This window comes from Jaculus jaculus, chromosome 7, assembly GCF_020740685.1.
Source record: "Jaculus jaculus isolate mJacJac1 chromosome 7, mJacJac1.mat.Y.cur, whole genome shotgun sequence".
In the NCBI taxonomy this organism is placed as follows: domain Eukaryota; kingdom Metazoa; phylum Chordata; class Mammalia; order Rodentia; family Dipodidae; genus Jaculus; species Jaculus jaculus.
This window is the reverse complement of record NC_059108.1, coordinates 83,677,677-83,696,573: the sequence shown is the minus strand read 5'-3', so window position 1 is coordinate 83,696,573 and position 18,897 is coordinate 83,677,677. Positions and strand designations below refer to the sequence as shown.

The 18,897-nt window shown below is 43.0% G+C and overlaps 1 protein-coding gene across 1 annotated transcript in view; it reads left to right on the top strand.

The window, feature by feature from the left end:
• Egln3 (egl-9 family hypoxia inducible factor 3) overlaps positions 1-15,927 on the top strand; it is a 48,337-nt gene extending 32,410 nt beyond the window's left edge. Inside the window, exons 2-5 of the mRNA XM_004661861.2 lie at positions 7,149-7,268; positions 9,233-9,369; positions 12,570-12,643; positions 14,315-15,927. Coding sequence (XP_004661918.1) covers positions 7,149-7,268; positions 9,233-9,369; positions 12,570-12,643; positions 14,315-14,346 — 363 coding nt within the window. The 3' untranslated portion in view covers positions 14,347-15,927. The remainder of the gene's footprint in view (positions 1-7,148; positions 7,269-9,232; positions 9,370-12,569; positions 12,644-14,314) is intronic.
• Positions 15,928-18,897: the final 2,970 nt, after the last annotated feature.

Here is an 18,897-nt window from a genome sequence, read left to right as displayed (position 1 = left end):
CAAACTGAAAGTAAAGGAGGAAAGAAAGAAAACTGCCAGCCTTCAGAACGTGGAGGCACAGGCCACAGGGGGCCAGTGCCCCCCCAGACAATGATTATTGCTCTGGGGCAGCACTCACCCTCAGCGCATCTCAGAGGGTCCCTGTGAAAGGCACCAGCTGTGGGTCCCTGGTTCCTCAGAGGGTCTTTTGTGCTCCGGCTCCCCGGAGGTGTCCAGGCAACTGTGGAGCAGGGTCTTGAGTGGCCATGAGTGTGAGGGGGAAAACCACCAGGGAGACAGCTTCAGAGAACAGCTTGTTTATTTGCCAGAGGACTGAGATTTTATAAGCAGTTGAGAGAGAGAGAGAGAGAGAGAGAGAGAGAGAGAGAGCGGAAAGAAGGTCCTAAGGGGATTTGGTGGATTCAAAGGTTGCTTGCCAATGCCGCGTTGCCATATAGGGACATTGATTCCAGCACAAAGGGAGAGTCAGGTGATCTATGTAGTAGTGGGAAGGGGTATAGGGTACGGGTCGCAGGGGAATGGGTTGTGTGAAGGCTGCTGGCTGATACCATATAAGGAATTTCCTAGGCAACTGGCCAAAGGTTACAGGGCTATGAGGGAAGCCTAAGTCTTATCAGGATGTCCAGGCACCCTGGGCTGGGGGGTAGAATGGGGACAGTGGCCCTACTTCTGCTGGTCTTGGGGCTGAGATGTGTCCATGCCCTAGTCATGTCTGATAGCTTAGGTCTGCTTTAACCCGGGGCCCGGCCTGTGTCTGACAGATTTAACACAAATGAGGAAGGCAGAAGTAGTTTTCTCTATGGAAATAGAATAGTAGAAAATAGAAAACATTTTTTTAGGAGTGACTTAGGGTGTATTGAACGGATTCCTAACTCCACAGATATTTCACTGTCTGGCTTTGGCATCTTGAAAGTTTGCAAAGGGGCATGAGGAAGCTGGGCCCACCACACGCACATGTCTTCTTCCCTTTCATTTTGTTCCATTGTGGTACCTGAAGGAAGGACAGACACAGGCAGACTTGATCTGAACACACAGCATAGATAACAAGTGAGACACCATGATAGCTAATGAGAGTTTGCGTGTTTCCTTTTTCTCTACAGTACTTATGTTTCTGTAACTCGTTTCTTTATTGCAGTCCTGGTCAGAATGTATGTGTAGACAATCTCCAGCCCTTATCCTGCTTGCCCATTAGTGTTGCTTCCTTCTCAAGGGGGACCTTGATTTTTTATTTATTTTTAAAATATTTTATTTATTTGAGAGAGAGAAAGAGGCAGATGGAATGGGCATGAAAGGGCTTCTAGCCATTTCAAATGAACTCCAGACACATGTGCCACCTTGTGTATCTGGCTTTACTTGGGTACTGATGATTTGAACCTGAATCCACAGGCTTTGCAGGCAAGCACCTTAAGTGCTAAGTCATCTCTCCAGCCCACTTTCATATTTTATTGTTTTGGTTTTCAGGACAGGGTCTCACTCTAGCTCAGGCTGTCTATTTTATTTTATTTTTTAAACTTCTTCTTTTTTTTTTTTTTTTTCATTTTATTTGCAAGGAGAGAGAGAGAGAGAATGAATGAGCACACCAGGGTCTTTTAGTCACTGCATATGAACTCCAGACTCATGTGCCACTTTTTGCATTGGACTTTACATGGGCACTACGGAATCAAACTCAGCTCGTTAAGAGTTTGCAGGTAAGTGCCTTAACCACTGAACCATCTCTCCAGCTCCCTGTTTTTTGTTTTTTTTTAACTTTTTGTTCCATCTTGGACAATGGATATGACCAACTGGTGGTTAGTGTGGACTTTGGTATATCTTTAACCTTAGAGAAAGCCTTTGAGTAGCTGCCACCATCTTAAGAAGCCTTATGACTTTTGTACTGTGGAAACTTACTCATAGTAGTACCCAAGTGTCCTGAATGATCACACACACCTCAGGACAAGGAAACCATTGAAGGCTGAAGCAACAATTCCAGTTAGCTTTCTGGCCCTCTGCATTTGCATGGGATTTTTGGAATATATATCAAAAACTTTGTCTTTTCCAGGTCTCTGCCCCATCCATAGATATCCTTCCTCTGCCTTGGGAATCATATCATGGGCCCTGCCTCAGCAGGGTACCTGTACAAATGCAGAACATAGTGCACTAGGTTGGGGGAGTGGCACTGCCTGCTGTCCATGTCCAGTGAGTGAGCTAGAACACATGCAGAACACAACTCCCACCTCCAAGGAGAGCCCTCGGTTCCTCTACCCACAGACAACTGAGAGCTGTGGCAAGTTTGTCACCTGGGTGCTGGTCACCTGAAGTAAATATAAATGAGCCTGCTTTGACCTGGATGATGAATCACTGAGCTATCTTAGAAGCTTAAGCTGGTGTGTGGTGTCTTCTATTTTCTTCCCCACTCTTTCTTTACATATTCCATTCTCTGCAGCCATGCCCATGATAGAGAAGAAAAAGGCCCTAGGTCCTGATTGTTCTATAAAGTAGACCTGGTTAGATCGGGGAGGTGTGGAAGAAGCATGTAGACTGTGGGTAGCACTTATAGACATGACTGGTAATGACAGGTGGGGAAGGTGCCTACTCAGGATCCATCTCCAAGTAGCTTAATTCTTGGGAAACATCAGTGATATTCAGTAAGGCTAATATCATTCTTTAATGGCCTTAGCTAAAAAGTTGAGAATAACAGTATTTAGGAGAGTTTACACAAAATAATGATGGCTTTGATTCTCATAAATGCTAAAGATTTTCCCTCACTGCAAATGACAGTGATTCTCCTGGTGCAAACCAGGTCTTGGACTGTTTTATGGTTTATTTTCTTCATTCTCCCTAAACTCATTTTATTTATTCATTTATCTACTTATCTATTTACTTATTTATGAGAGGTGAGAGAGAATGGGCATGCCAGGGCCTCTATCCACTGCAAATGAACTCCAGATGCATGTCATACATGGGTTCTGGGGAGTTGAACGTAGGTCATTAGGCTTCGCAGGCAAGTGCCTTAACTGCTCAGTCATCACTCCAGTCCTCTAAGCCCATTTTACAGATGAGCAGCCTGAGATGCAAAGAGATTGAGCAATAGTTATCCTGTAGATAGGTTGTGTTGCATTCGTTGTATGCTGTGCACACAACCAAATCTGCAGCCTCCTGCATCACATGTTAGTTGAGTACCTACCCTAAGCTGTGGTTGGCTATACACAGGAGTTTTCTGCTTAGGGTGGAAATCCTATACTCTGTATTTTTCAGCTTTACATCTGGGCTTGGTGAGATACAATTTTTTTTCAGTCAATTCACCAGCAAGTCTAATAGAACCACCATTTTTCTTTTCTCATTTGGAAAGTAAATTTTATACATAGACCTGTCTGTTATAGTTCTGTGTCTGAATCTTTTCAAAGAATACATACACATTTCCTGCCTGAACTTGGCCTCTTATATGTTTAATACACATATCTCTGGGGTACACAGCCAGGCTCAGAACATCTGATTCATTTCTCTCATTTCCTGTAGCTGCAGAGCCATGCTGAGGCTTCTGGTGATGGGGTGTGCGTGTGCGTGTGCGTGCGCGTGTGTGCGCCGGGTGGCCCTGAGGAGCCAGTGGACAGGACATAAGGGTGTGTGCACATATCTGTACATCCAAGAACAGACTAAGGCTATCCTGCATGTGCTACTTGTCAGTGACACTAATGCTGTCAAACTTCTGTAAATTTCAAGTATTAGTCCTGTCAGGAAGTCTTAGCAAATGAAAGGCCTGTAATAAAGTCATCTTCCTGGTAAGTGTCAGCGCCATTGTTGTATGTTTGTTAAACTCAGCTCTGCTCTGCTGACAATAAGGCACCTCCGTCTACGGCCTGAATCCTTTCGCAGGCTTGATGAGGTTTAGATAGCAGCTCTGCTGAACTGATCCGTTTCCGGAGTGTGTTACTGCCTTGTGCACAAATTGGCTCAGATGTGAGGCCAGTTCCTGAGTGAGGTTTACCTCTTTGTGCAGCAAAACGTTGGGAATGTGCCCGAGCTGAGACCCATCTCCTGTGGCACTCATCCAGAATCTCAGAGGTGCGGTTGGCCCGAGCGGCTGTGCTAGCCCCCTGAGCCTGGCCGTGGCTTCCTTCCATTGTTTCCAATGTGATGTGCATAGCTTCTGGAATCAGAGAGAGGGTGAATAGTCACTCTGGCCAGAAAAATGATCTCTTCTTGTCTCTTTAGCACTCAGTTGCTTCCATTTAGGGGTTTTGAACTGATAGCAAGTCCTTTGAAATCATGCTGTTTCTCTGTGTGTATGTTCTTTAAAAAGAAATTTAATTCTAGCACTCAGGAGGCAGAGGTAAGGAGGATCACCATGAGTTCAAGGCTACCCTGAGACTACATAGTTAATTACAGGTCAGCCTGAGCTAGATTGAAACCCTACCTCGAAAACCCAAAATAAATAAATTAATAAAAATTTAATTTATTTATTTGAGAAAGATAGAGAGAGAATGAATATGGGTGCACCAGGGCTTCCTGCCACTGTAAACAAACTCCAGGTACATGTGCCACTTACTACACTGGCTTTATGTGAGTACTGGGGAATTGAACCCAGGACATCAGGCTTTGCAAGCTGAGCCATCTCCAGGTTCCCTGTGTGCTTTTTACACCAGCAGCAATTAGTAAACGATGTGTTTTTGTGATCTTGTTTTTCTCCTATATTTTAGTACAAGCCGACTTCTGAGTCAGATAAATGCTTACAATGCCCTGGAAAATGCTGTTGCTTCTCTGGGGGTTGATGCTTCTATGAAATCTTAGCTCTTTGTGGAGGCCTTTGTAACCCAAGCCCCTTCCGGAAAGAAGCTGGGCTCACGCGGTGGCAGAGTGAGCTGGGCAGCACGCATCCAGACCGCTGGCCTTTTCTTGGGAGTAGAGCTGTTTAGGAACAGAAAGCTCTAGCACTGACTGATGGGGTACTTTTTCTTTTCAGGCACACATAGTGCGGAGGCTGAGATGGTAAAGTATCAGCCAGCAATTGTTTGTGCCTGAGTGCCTTTCAGTGATGGCTCTTACAATCCTAACAGCTGCTTCCAGGCATAGGTAATACCCTACTCATTTCTAGGTGACTTCATTCACCTCTTTGTCTTCAGTGAGGCCCATCACTTCTGCCAGCTCCCAATCAGCTTTCCCCAAGCCATGTCTGCATGCTTGGTGGTATCATCGTTTGTTAGGTCTCTACTACAGTCACCTCAAAAATCCACTCTTGGGAAGAGGTTCACACTGACAATCTAACTTCAGCCCTCAGAAGGACGTTGCGTTGACAATTTCAAGGTTTATGGGCAAGCGATGGGCACTGCCAGCTGCATCAGGAAGTAAAGTGTGAGAGAGGCACTGAGTTAAGCCTTTTAAGATCACTCACTTTAAAGCCACATGACTCCTCAGCCTTACATTCTAGCATGCGGCATGTGATGTTGAACTCCATGATTTTAGGCTCTGTTGGGGGTCACTGGACAGCCACACTTAAGCTGACCCGTGAGTGCCTTAGTTTGGGGCTCTGTCCATCTGGTCATTTTACCCATGAAGCAGCCCTGCAATTTATCAGGGAATATTATGGCCTGGATCCCCACCTGTGGTAGAGGGTTGTTGATCTAGGTCGAATTTGATCATATTCTTTAGACAAAGGGCCCTGAAATCAATTAGTGAAATTGATTTATTCATTAGATTTTCAATGGACATTTTCTATATGATCACCATATCGGTAAGCAGGGAGGAAGTTTCCTGCTCTCATTTTATGTTACCAAGTCTATTATCTTCCTCAGCCATACTGAACCCATATTAAAATATTTTTTTTCTTTTTTTAAAAAATATGTTATCTATTTGTAAGCAGAGAGAGACATAGAAAGAAGAGAGAGAGAATGGGTGTGTCAGGACCCCCAGCTGCTGCAACAAACTCCAGGTTGAAGGGCCACTTTGTGCATCTAGCTTTGCATGGGTACTGGGGAATCAAAACTGGGTCCTTAGACTTTGTAGTGTCTTAATTGCTAAGCCACCTCTCCAGCCCTAAAATATTCTCTTTAATATAGCAATGTCCTGTGAAGAAAAGACTTTTTTTCTTTGCTTCCCCACCCTATGTTTGTCATAAATTTTTTCATGAAGGGACTAAAGGTATGTGTTACCCTTTAATCGTAATTTTTTTTTTAATTTATTTGAGAGCGACAGACACAGAGAGAAAGACAGATAGATGGAGAGAGAGAGAATGGGCGTGCCAGGGCTTCCAGCCTCTGCAAACGAACTCCAGACGCGTGTGCCCCCTTGTGCATCTGGCTAACGTGGGACCTGGGGAACAGAGCCTCAAACCGGGGTCCTTAGGCTTCACAGGCAAGCGCTTAACCGCTAAGCCATCTCTCCAGCCCTTAATCGTAATTTTAAGTAGGTTTTTTTTAAAAAAGGTGTTTTTTTTTTTTTTTAATTATTTGAGAGAGAATACGTACTCCAGGCCCTCCTGCTGCTGCTGCAAACAAATTCCAGACATGTGTGCCTCTTTGTGTATCTGGTTTTATGTGGGTACTAGGGAATGGAATACAGACCATCAGGCTTTGCAAGCAAGCACCTTTAATTGCCGAGCCATCTCTCCATCCCCTCAGTAGGATTTTGACATGGCTTTCTGCTTCATTCTTCCACCTGGTGGTTATAGGTAGGCCACAAAGGAAGAGAACCATGGATTCTCACCAAGTTTGATAAATACCAGGAAGAGAAAAAGCACTTACAACCACACACTAGAATATGTGTGGCTCTCACCCCCTAGGGACCTTCCTGTGATGCCTGTGCTAACAAGTTAAGGCTTGGCTTCCCACCGACCTTTCTCTCTACCTTCTCTGTCCTAAGCCTTTTGAGTAAGCCTGACTTTTTCTTCCTTTGGGATTGGATGAATGAAAGAAGGCAGGGCAGCCTGTTGGTGATGTAGATGGGTTACTTTAAAAGCCCTGGAAATACTGTAGAACGGTAGGACTATTGTTGAGCCACTTTTTCTAGACTGAGTCATAAGGCATAACCTGTCTTTTGTGCTTTCAAGCTAAAGAATAACTTAATTTTACATTATGTCCATGATGTGAATTGATGTACTATATAAATAGGTATGAAGCCAGCCAGCAGGAGACTACCTCACTTTTGTTAACCACCTCCTTGGGATTTCTCTACAGGCAATGGTGGCTTGCTATCCTGGAAATGGAACAGGCTATGTGCGCCACGTAGACAACCCCAATGGTGACGGCCGCTGCATCACTTGCATCTACTACCTGAATAAGAACTGGGATGCCAAGGTACTGTACTGTGGAGTGATGGGGGCTCATGTGGGGTTCTGTGTCAGAAAGGGTGCAGACAAAAGAGACTGAGAATTCATGCAAGAACATGTCATATCCAACCAGGAAAAGAGTTCAGGTAACTTTGGGAAGAGTTTTGGCTTTTTAATAGCCCTGCCTGTCATGGATGAATCCTTTTATATTTTTTCTTCCCCTCACCTATGGAATTAGTACTAGAATTGATGGGATAAAAAATTAGTGGTGGGCTAGAGAGATGGCTTCGTGGTTAAGGAACTGGCCTATGAAGCCTAAGGACCCAGGCTTGACTTCCCAGGTCCCAGATAAGCCAGACGCCCATGGTGACACATGCACAAGGTCGCACAAGGGCACAAGGGGGCTCATGCTCTGGAGAGAACAGTGGCTGGAGGCTCTGCCATGACGATTCCCTTTCTCTCTTTATAAAAAAAAGTAATGGCAGTGATACTAATCTGGTGGGAGAGCATGGTGACTACTAAGGTGCCAGGGTTGACGGCAGGAAGGTTATGTGAGGACTAGAGCAGATGTGACTTCCGGCACAGCATACGATGCACACTTTCCCTCCAGCAGCAACGTTCAGAGAGCGCCACAAAAGTAACTGTGTAGGGCTGGAGAGATGGCTTAGCAGTTAAGCGCTTGCCTGTGAAGCCTAAGGACCCCGGTTCGAGGCTCGGTTCCCCAGGTCCCACGTTAGCCAGATGCACAAGGGGGCGCACGCGTCTGGAGTTCGTTTGCAGAGGCTGGAAGCCCTGGCGTGCCCATTCTCTCTCTCTCCCTCTACCTGTCTTTCTTTCTGTGTCTGTTGCTCTCAAATAAAAAAAAAAAAAAAAAAAAAGTAACTGTGTAACGTGAAACCATGCCCCTCCTCTTTCTCAGGGTGATAGGTCCCTTTGGTGACTTTCTTGCTGTGGCTTGCTATGGTCTGTGACTGGCAAAGCTTTGTGGCTTCCTTTTGTGTTGTACACGGTGCAGGGCTATAGCCATGGACGTTAGGTCTGTACTTTATACCCTCTCTGAAAGTCAAGAGTGACTTAGGAATGTGGGGAGTTAGAGAACTTTGCAGGCTTATTTGGCGTTTGAACCCTCTACATCTCCACTTCCCCTTCACTGGGGCGATCTCCAGCTGCCATAAAGCAGTTTAGTTTATCTAAGGTCAGGAAAATGAAACTTTGGAAACCAGTGAGGTGGTGGTAGAAAGGCTTATCTCTTCTCCCTGCTTGGTAACATGACTGGAATACCTCCCTTAGCTCCCCTTTAAAATCATTTGGGGTGCTGTGTTGAGGAAAGTTACTAAGTCAATAATAGTAAAGGACAAAGAATGAAATTCACACATATTTGAGTTCCTGCCAGCATTAGTCATGCGCCAGCGGGAGCGCGGCAGTGCGCTGCCCGATTCCTACCCAGAGTGTGGTTTCTCTAGGACAGACTGAGTAAACGTGAAAAAGGAGAATGGTACAAAAGGTGCAAATAAGGTGACTTGAGGGTTCAGGGGAAAGGACATGTAATGTGCAAGCTAATGAGATCAGACATACATGAGAGTAGTTCAGAAGAAAGCTAAACAGTGTTACTGCAGGGGAAGTTACATATGATGATATAGGAAACTGCTGATCCTAGCCACAGCCATGTAAAATTGCTAGGGATTTTTTTTTTTTTTTCTGTTTGCCTTTTAGGTCAAAACAGTCTGATACTGATAATTCTGTGTGATGCAGCCTAAAGTTCTGTTTTGTGTCCACGGGCCTTTGTGACCTGGGGGTGGGAAGATGCTAGGATGACATGAATAAGGAGACATTGCATGCTAAGTTTGAAATAGGCTTTGATTCAGTATATGGGTTGAAGTAAAGATTTAGGGGCAAAATCCACTTGAAGTGGAGGTAGAGGTAGCATTGTTTCCAGAATACCAATAAACTACCTGTGAGCTTGGGAATCACTCATTTCTTTTTGGTCCTTAGATACATGGAGGGATCCTACGGATATTTCCAGAAGGGAAGTCATTCATAGCAGATGTGGAACCCATTTTTGACAGACTACTGTTCTTCTGGTCAGATCGCAGGAACCCACATGAAGTCCAGCCTTCCTATGCAACCAGGTACAGCCAGCTCTGTGCCTCCCTACCAGAGCTTCTATAAACCCCAGTCCCAAAACTCTGAACTCATGTCCTGTGCGTATGGGGAGGGGTGGGCAAATGTACCCCAAAGCTGATAGCAAAACAGTTTGGAAGGATAAAAATTAAAGAGAAAGTTTGAAATAACTGTTAACAGTATTCGTAATTTCCCCCTTTATCTCTTCCTTTTCTCTCTCATGTATTTTTTATGTTTATTTATTTGCTAGCAGAGGGAGGGGGCAGAGAGAGAGAATGGACACGCCAGGGCCTCTAGCCACCACAAATGAACTCCAGCCACATGCACCCTTTTGTGCGTCTGGCTCTACATGGATACTGGGAAGTCAAACCTAGGTCACTAAGCTATACAGTCAAATTTCTTAACTGCTGAGCCATCTCTTCAGCCCCTCTCTCATCTTTTTAAAAGTCTGACATGGGGCCAGGTATAGTGCATAGGCCTGTAATGCCAGCACTCAGAAAATGGCCTCAGGTGAATCAGGACTTTAAGGTCAGCCTGGGTTAAGTAAGATATGTCAAGTTGGGTTAGGAGAGAGCTGAGTTCCTAGAAAATGTTTGGCTGTCACATAACAAAAATTCTGTCTGATGAGTTTACAAACTGCCAGATTTGAGCAGAGAAAGAATCTAGAGAAAAGAAAGAGTAATTCATTCTTTTTAGACTTTTTACCTTTCTTAGCTTAAAGTAGGCCAGTGGTATCAATGGCACACACATGTTACAACAGGTCATTTTTAAAATCTCTTCTTTCTCTTCATTTTTATAAAAACACACGGATGTAAAGATTTTCAGCATCACCAAACAACTTAGGATGTTTATTTTATTTTATTTTATTTTGAGATAGCCCAGGTTGACCTGGGATTCACTATATAGTCTCAGGCTGACCTTGAACTCACAGCATCCTCCTACCTCTGCCTTCCAAGTTCTGGGATTAAAGGCATGTGCTGCCATGCCCAGTGGGACTGTTTAATTTTAATGTAGAAAGTTTTAATGAAAATCTTGCTCCCTGTCTCTACCTGTCACTTCCCTTCGTCTCCTGGTGTCGCTGTCAGCCAGGCAGTAGTGGCAAGCTGGGCAAGCGTGTGCAGGCAGTAGCAGTTGATAGCAGAGAGAGGGCCGGGCAGGACAAGCCCAGTTTGATTAAATCACATGTGTGGCCCTCCACATACCTCTGCCTGGAGCCCCAGTTACAAATCCAGCTGCATTGTCACAGGGTCTACATGAGCTGCTTTTTAAATATTTTTTTTATTATTTTTGAAAAAATAGTTATTTACTAGCAGGGGGGTGCGGGGGAGAATGTACTCACTAGGGCCTCTTGTATCAAACTCCAGATACGTGCATCACTTTGTACATCTGGCTTTATAGTGGTACTGTGCAATTGAATCTGGACTGGCATGCTTTGTGAACAAGCACCTTTAACCACTGAGAAATCTGCCCAGGCCCATGATTCTTAAATTCTTATTTTTTTTGTTTTTTGTTTTTTGTTTTTTGTTTTTCAAGGTAGGGTCTCATTCTAGCCCAGGCTGACCTGGAATTCACTATGGAGTCTCAGGGTGGACTTGAACTCTCGGCGATCCTCCTACCTCTGCCTCCTGAGTGCTGGGATTAAAGGCGTGCGCCACCACGCCTGGCTCTTAAATTCTTAAGTAAGTCCCTAGATGTTTTTCCCAAGCCTCTCTCCCTCCCTCCCTCCCTCCCCCCACTTTTCTTTTTGATTTCATATATATATATATATATATATATATATATATATATATATATATATGTATGTATATATATAATTATAAATATATGTGTGTGTGTGTATATATATACACATATATATTTATAATTTTTTTATTGACAACTTCTATACTTATAGACAACAAACCATGGTAATTCCCTCCCCTCTCAAGCTGGTTTTATTCTACCATGAAGTCTGCTTATGGTTTGTTTGATTGGGTTCAATAAATGTTCCCTGTTGTTTGTGGCACAGTTCTCTAGGTATTTTCCAGTGTCATGATGACCAACCTGTCAGGGAAAACATTAGCAAAGGGAGATTTGAAGCTCATGGATGGGGATGGGGGACCAAGTGCTATAGAAATGCTTTGGCTAATAATTATAAAGGGATGGCTAAAACAAAACAAAACAAATAACAACAACAAAAAAAAAAACCAAGCATGAGGCCTGGAGAGATGGCTTAGCAGTTAAGGGACTTGCCTATAAAGCCAGAGGACTTCAGTTCAATTCCCCAGGACCTACGTAAACCAGATGCACAAGTGGGTGCACACATCTGGAGTTCTGGAGTTCCTTTATAGTGGCTGGAGACCCTGGCATGCCCATTCCCTTTCTCTTTCCTCCACCTTTTTCTCTCTCAAGTAAGTACAATATGATAAATATATTTTAAAAATTTACATCAACACATCATTAAAAAAAACAAAACCCAAACATGAAATGGCTCCTATTATAGTCTGCCCTGTGGATAGGTCTAAGGAAACAATCAGAGAGCAGAGAGAGCTTGCAACCATATTCATCCAACCGCATCTTCGCCCCATGTCCAAAACAAGAGAAGGTGGGCCATGCATCTTAGATGATCTGTGGCTTAACCAAGCCAGTCTTTGAAGCTTCACTCACATATCCCATGCTGTTCTCTGTTCTCCCCACTAACTTGAACTTCCCTGTCCTTAGCAGGGCGAATCTCCTCTGGTCCTTTCTGTGCAGGTCACATCTCCTTATGGCGTTGTCTCTTGAGCCACCAGCTTTACAAAGAAGAAGGTCCAGTGCCAAGTCCTTTGAATTCCCAGTGTTCCGGACATGCCTGAGACTCTTTTTGTGTTTTATACATTTACATGGAACAGTAATTTCAAATTAATTAAAATAGGGATGGACTTCTAATAATACTTAACACTTTAGAGCTAAAGATGTCTTAGCAGTTGGATTCTTTAGTACCAGGTTCTATTCCCTGGTACCCACATAAGCAAGATGCACAAGGTGGTGCATGCATATGGAGTTCATTTGCAGTGGCTGGAGGCCCTGGGCACCCATTAATTCTCTCTCTCTCAAATAAATAATTAAAAGTCTTTTAAAAAAACCAAGCATTAGATTTATAAATGATGTTAATGTGAAGTTCAAATAGCAAGTTTTCTTTTTTTCTTTTTGATAATAATGTTTTCTTGTACCTGCTTGTCTTTCACAGATATGCTATGACTGTTTGGTACTTCGATGCTGAAGAAAGAGCAGAAGCTAAAAAGAAATTTAGGAATTTAACTAGTATGTATTTGATCATTTTCTGTGGCTTTAAATTTTTCTTTTCTTTTTTTTTTTTTTTTTTTTTTGAGGTAAGAGCTTCACTGTAGCCCAGCCTACCCTGAATTCCCTATGTAGTCCCAGGGTGGCCTCAGACTCACAGCAGTCCTCCTACCTCACCCTCCGAGTGCCTCTCTACTACTTCTGTGACTTTTGATCAATGTGACTTTAATTGTAAGTATTTTGTAGTGTACACGCTTTAATCTCACCTATAGTTTTATTGTATATATAATGTGGAATCAAATCCCGGCCAGTGGGCTGTGCAAGCAAGCTCCTTTAACGACTGAACAATCTTCCCAGCCCATTCATACTTAATGGTATCTGAAATCTTGACCTTCACGCTCTTAGAAAAATTAGAAAAAATGCAAAGGACATTCCCTGAGGATGTCTACTGATTGCATGACGCTTTATAATAACTAGAAGTAATTAACTTTTTATCATTATTGTTAACCAGTCACACATAATACTAAATTTTGTCCATAATTTTGGCACATTACAAAGGAAATATAATGGAACCTAGCTATGATGGCTAATTTATTAAATTGATAGAGGATAAACTTGAAAGGATTCACTTGAAAAACAAGGCTGAAGTACTATAAATTGAATATGATTTAACATCATTTCTGTCCCCTCCAACCAACATTACAAAACATTTCTCAAAATACATTGAACTAATTTGGGCACAGTGGCACATGTCTACTATCCCTTTACTTTGGTGACTGAAGGAGGAGAATTGTGTTTGAGGCCAGGCTAGCCACTATAGTGAAACTGTCTCAGATTCCCTCAGTTCCCAACTCCCCAAAAGTATCATTAAAACACTAATTCTGGCTAGGCGTGGTGGGGCATGCCTTTAATCCCAGTACTTGGGAGGTAGAGGTAGAAGAATCACTGTGAGTTCAAGGCTACACTGAGACTACATAGTGACTTCCAAGTCAGCCTGAGCTAGAGTGAGACCCTACCTCAAAAAACAAACAAAAATAAAACCACTAATTCTGCCAAGTTGGTTTATTAAAAAGTAAACTTCTGGGCCCTTGAAATGTAGAAAATGATGCATATTGTATTCCTGTCTTGAAAAGTGACAGCTCATTAGCATATTAAGTCTCAAAGATATCTTACAGGAAGGGCAGGGATGTAGTTCAGTGATGGAACACTTACCTAGCAAGTGCAAAATCCAAGGTTCAAACCCCAGCAAAACCAAAATAAATGAAAACATAAATTTAAAAAGTTTTGCTTTGAGCCAGGCATGGTGGTACACGCCTTTAATCCCAGCACTCAGGAGGCAGAGGTAGGAGGATCACCGTGAGTTCAAGGCCACCCTGAGACTACATAGTGAATTCCAGGTCAGCTTGGACTAGAGTGAGACCCTACCTTGAAAAACCAAAAAAAAAAAAAAAAAAAAAAAAAAAAAAAAAAAAAAAAGTTTTGCCTTAAAGAAATGCATTTAACACTGCCTAGTCCATGACCTGTTTGGACATTATGCCTGATAGCAAAGAAAACATTCTGCAGAGTTCTATCAGGAGGCTGAAAATGCTTCATAAATGGGGAAGTGTTTATCTGTGGCTTTTTTTTTCTTTGACATTATGACATACAATTCATCAAATTTGACTCTATTTTCTTTTCTGTCCTCTAACACAGGGAAAACTGAATCTGCCCTTTCTGAAGATTGACTGTGATCTGAAATCCGCTGGTCTCTTTCATCGTAGTGATGGTTCCTGAATTCTAAGAGTTGAGATCCAAAGATGGCCGCTAAAGTGACCATAAAGTCCCCCCTACTGCTTCCATCGTTCACATCCCTGTCATATGTGTGGTACTTCGTGTTTTCTTGCCAGGACTGCAACGACTTTCAGACACTCTCTTTGCTGGATGAACTCATTTGCTAACTCAAGAAATGCCAGCAGACATCCTTGTTGGCCAGCGGTTTAACGATAGATTTGGGAATACTGGCTCTCAGAACAAGGGCCTAGGGGCCCAGGAGTGACTTTTACTTGCACTTTATGCATACTTCCTGATTTGAAAGGAGGAGGTTTGCAAAGAAAAAAGTTGGTGACAGATGCCACAGAGAGGCATCATTGAAGCCTTAACAGCAAGAAACAGACATTTGTCATCTGAACAATTTCCAGATGTTGTTAAAGCAGGGCTGTTGGGGTTTCTGGAGAATTACTACGACCTAATGACATTATTACCTCTAGCAAGAGCTGCTGTCATATAAATGTCCCATGGGGCTGGACACTCCTTTTTCTGGTCCTCCAACCTGAACTTTCTTTCATTGCCCCATTTTGCTAAATTAATGACTTTAGGATTGAAAATGACAACACTGGTGATTTCTCTTTTCACTTCTTTCTTGCAGAAAATAATTACACAGAGGCTAAAAGTAGACATTTGTGGTTTTGATTGTTTTGCTGGACTGAGAATTTGAATTTAAATCAAAGGACAAAAATCTACCTGGTAATTTGGTGTTGGCCTCTGGTAATAGTGTGCAAAGAGCCGGCCCAAAGTTAGGCACACATATGCATGGTGATCTATTGAAGGGGAAGGTGGAGCTGGAAATGTGGGTGGTCCCCTTCTTATCAGTGTTTCTTTTTAATGAGTTCATCCTTCTCTAATAAAAGAAAAGGGTGCTGTACTTTCAAAAGGAAATATAAATAAAAATATCTCAAAGCTATTTGAGTTTTTCCACAGTGTCTGTCCCTTCCAGCCTTTCTTCAGTCATTTGACCCTTGAGAGCAACTGGTTGGTAATGTGGCCAGAATCTTGGAATTCACTAGACCTCTGGAAGGCTCTACTGCTACAGGAAGCAGATGTTCCTGCCTCAAGAACTCTGTTGAGTACCTGTTGTATAAAAGGAACCCTTCCTAGTTCCCAAGTCTACTTTCAGAACTTAAAATCCTTTTAATTTCTTGCTAAAATATCACAAATGTAATAGAGACATAAGTGTTTTCTTTTATTACGTACAGACTTGCACACTTTTCCAAGAAAGGCCTTTATTCTTCCCATTTCTGGATTTTGGAAAATTTCATTCTCACAACTGCTCTATTTTATCATAGTACTTCTCACCTTCTAATGTACCATGCAATTTCCTTATTTATAATGTTTACTGTCTCGTTTCCTCCATCTAGAGTGTAAGCACAACAGGGACAGGAGTTTGTATGTTTTCAATCAATGCAATATATTCTCAGCCCCTAAACCAGTGCCTGGCAAATAGTAAGGACTTAGTAAACACTTGTTGAATAAACTCAGTCTCCTCTGTAGTGGTTTGACTCCTTTTCTCTCTCTTTGGCAAGAAGGCCTTACCAGAACTTGATTGTACTCACTTCTACCATGTTGATTGCCTGTTTGCACTTACTCATTTGTGCAGCAGTGGGGTTTGACTCTGGAGCCTGACAAGCACTCTACCACTGAACTACATCACAGCCTCTGCTATTGCTGATAAATGCAGGTGGAAAGTTTTAGAAAGCTTTGGTCACACTATAATTTCATATCTGCTTACTTGTGAACAGGTCATTCCTAGGAGTGGTGTTTTGTGACAATTTAGTAGTAGTGGAATAAGAGTAACAGAAAGAAACTTCTGATAAGATAGCAGAAAGTTTTCCTTCAGAATATATATATATATATAATAAGAAAAGTAGATATGTGGGCTGGAGAGATGGCTTAGCAGTTAAGCGCTTGCCTGTGAAGCCTAAGGACCCCGGTTCAAGGCTCGGTTCCCCAGGTCCCACGTTAGCCAGATGCACAAGGGGGCGCACGCGTCTGGAGTTTGTTTGCAGAGGCTGGAAGCCCTGGCGCGCCCATTCTCTCTCTCTCCCTCTATCTGTCTTTCTCTCTGTCTGTCGCTCTCAAAATAAATAAATAAATAAATTTTAAAAAAAGAAAAGAAAAGTAGATATGTGTGTGCGCATGTGCATGCGTGCATGCCAGGGTGTGTAAGTGAAAGTCAGAGGACAACTTTCTAATATGAGGCAGGGTCTCTTTTTTTTTTTTTGGTTTTTCAAGGTAGGGCCTCACTCTGGCCCAGGCTGACCTAGAATTCACTATGTATTCTCAGGATGGCCTCGAACTCATGGAGATCATCCTACCTCTGCCTCCCGAGCACTGGGATTAAAGGTGTGTGCCACCACGCCAGGCTACTTTTTCTTTTTTCTTTTTTTAAAATATTTTATTTTTATTTATTTGACAGGGAGAGAGAAAGAGAGGGAATGGACATGCCAGGGCCTCCTGCCACTGCAGAGAAATTCCAGATGCATGCACCCCTTGTGCATCTGGCTAACATGGGTCCTGGGGAATTGAACCTGGGTCCTTTGGCTTTGCAAAATGCCTTAACCACTAAGCCATCCCTCCAACCTTCTCTGTTTCTTTTTTTGAGGTAGGGTGTCGCTGTAGCCCATGCTGACCTGAAATTCTCTATGTAATCTCAGGCGAGCCTCAAACTCACAGTGATCCTCTTATCTCTGGGGATTAAAGGCTTGTGCTGCCATACCAGGCACAAGGCAGGGTCACTCTTCACCACTGCATTCCAGGCAAGTTGACCCAAGAGCTTCCTGGTGTCTCCCGCCTCTGTGTATGACACTGTTTCCTCCAGGCATAATAGGATGCTATCCTGGAGTAGAGATTGCGTTGTCTGGGTAGCCTGCAGTTTAGGAGGTGAACAGTATAGTGATAGTCCTGGTAATAGAAGTGTTGACACTCCTGATGGAAGAGGAGAGGGTCACCTGTGATTCCAGCTGTTGTTCTCTCCTGTCCTGCCCTAGCTGCAAGGGATCATGGGAAATGCTAGATGATATAGGAAATAGAGGAGTAACTAGAAGGGGGACTCCATGATGCAGCATCATCGGGTCACCAAACATGATGCGGGGGTGGGGAGGAAGGGATTTTGTAGTGATGTAGCCGCTTTGGAGTCACCCATGATGTAAGTAACCCTTGTCTTGTAAGTAACCCCAATAAATTCACTGGTTCACCAAAATTGGATTTTGGTGCAATTAGGCTTTGGTCTGTCATCTGAACCCTATTTGAGGTGAATAGAAGTGTGCTCATGCTTCCCCAGATAAAAAATTTCACACAACAGCCTCCCTCCTTGCCCTAGACATGCAGAGATTATAGATGCTAAGCACTACAGCTTCAGGCTGTTACATGGACCTGGGGATCCAAACTTAGGTACCCCCACTTGCATGGCAAGGGTTTTATGCACTAAGCTATCTCCCAGCCCAAGGATTTTTATATTCTTTAAAACTGTAACTACTGTTTTCAGGATTACTCATGTCAGGAAAGTGACAGTGACAATATTCTAAAAGACTATCATGTAGCCTAAATAGGGTGCTTTGTATTTTCTATCTTTTATTCTAGTCAATATTTTGACTTGGCAAAAGATCTGACCCTGTAGGCTTTGTGTCTTCTTTCCAGACAAAGGTCCTCTAAACTAATAAGCTATACAACAAATCGATTTTCCATGCGCACTGATTTCTCATGGCTGACTTCAGTCCTGCGAGATGAAGCTGGAGCACAAAGCTTCAGTGCTCAGCGTCTCTCCCCTGCTCCTCTCCCACAGCCCACTTAGGGGAGGACTTGGTCCCACTGAAGAAACATTATTTGGCAAATGATCTGAACAATTTAATTTATATTCCTGGCAATGAAATGTTAAGAGCCTACCTCACTGTTACATCATCTGTATAGAGCAGAGTCCTTGGAATGAGATTAAATTTTGAAGCAAAATCCAATTTTATGGGAATAAAAAGTCTTACCTAAGTGCATTAAAAAAACTCTTTAGTAGAGTAGTTAATACCAATTAAATTTCAGGCTGTCTAAATCATGAATTATCCATTTAGACATGATTTTGTTTTTCTTCTTTAAATAACTTAGGTTTTTTAAAGACTAGGTCATCCTAATTTCTTTTGGCCATTTAGTCTTGAAAGTTCCTGTGTTGCTTTAGAAAGCAGTGGTGGGAAATGACACACTGGGTTAGCAGTTGTGTAAGCCAGGAGTTGCCTTGTCAGATCCTTGCCCATGTGATCAAGAATTATGGTTGTTCTGAGTGAAGCGTTTGTGTGCAGGCTTACACACGTCATGATGCATGTGTGCAGGTCCAAGGAAAGAAAACCTTGGCTGTCAGTCTGTGTCTTTCCCTCGTGTGAGGGAGGGTCTCTCATTCACTGTGGCCCAGGGCTGCCTGGCTCCCAGGCATTCAAGAGATGCTTCTCCTCTGCCTCCTGTCTCCTAGGCATGCTGGA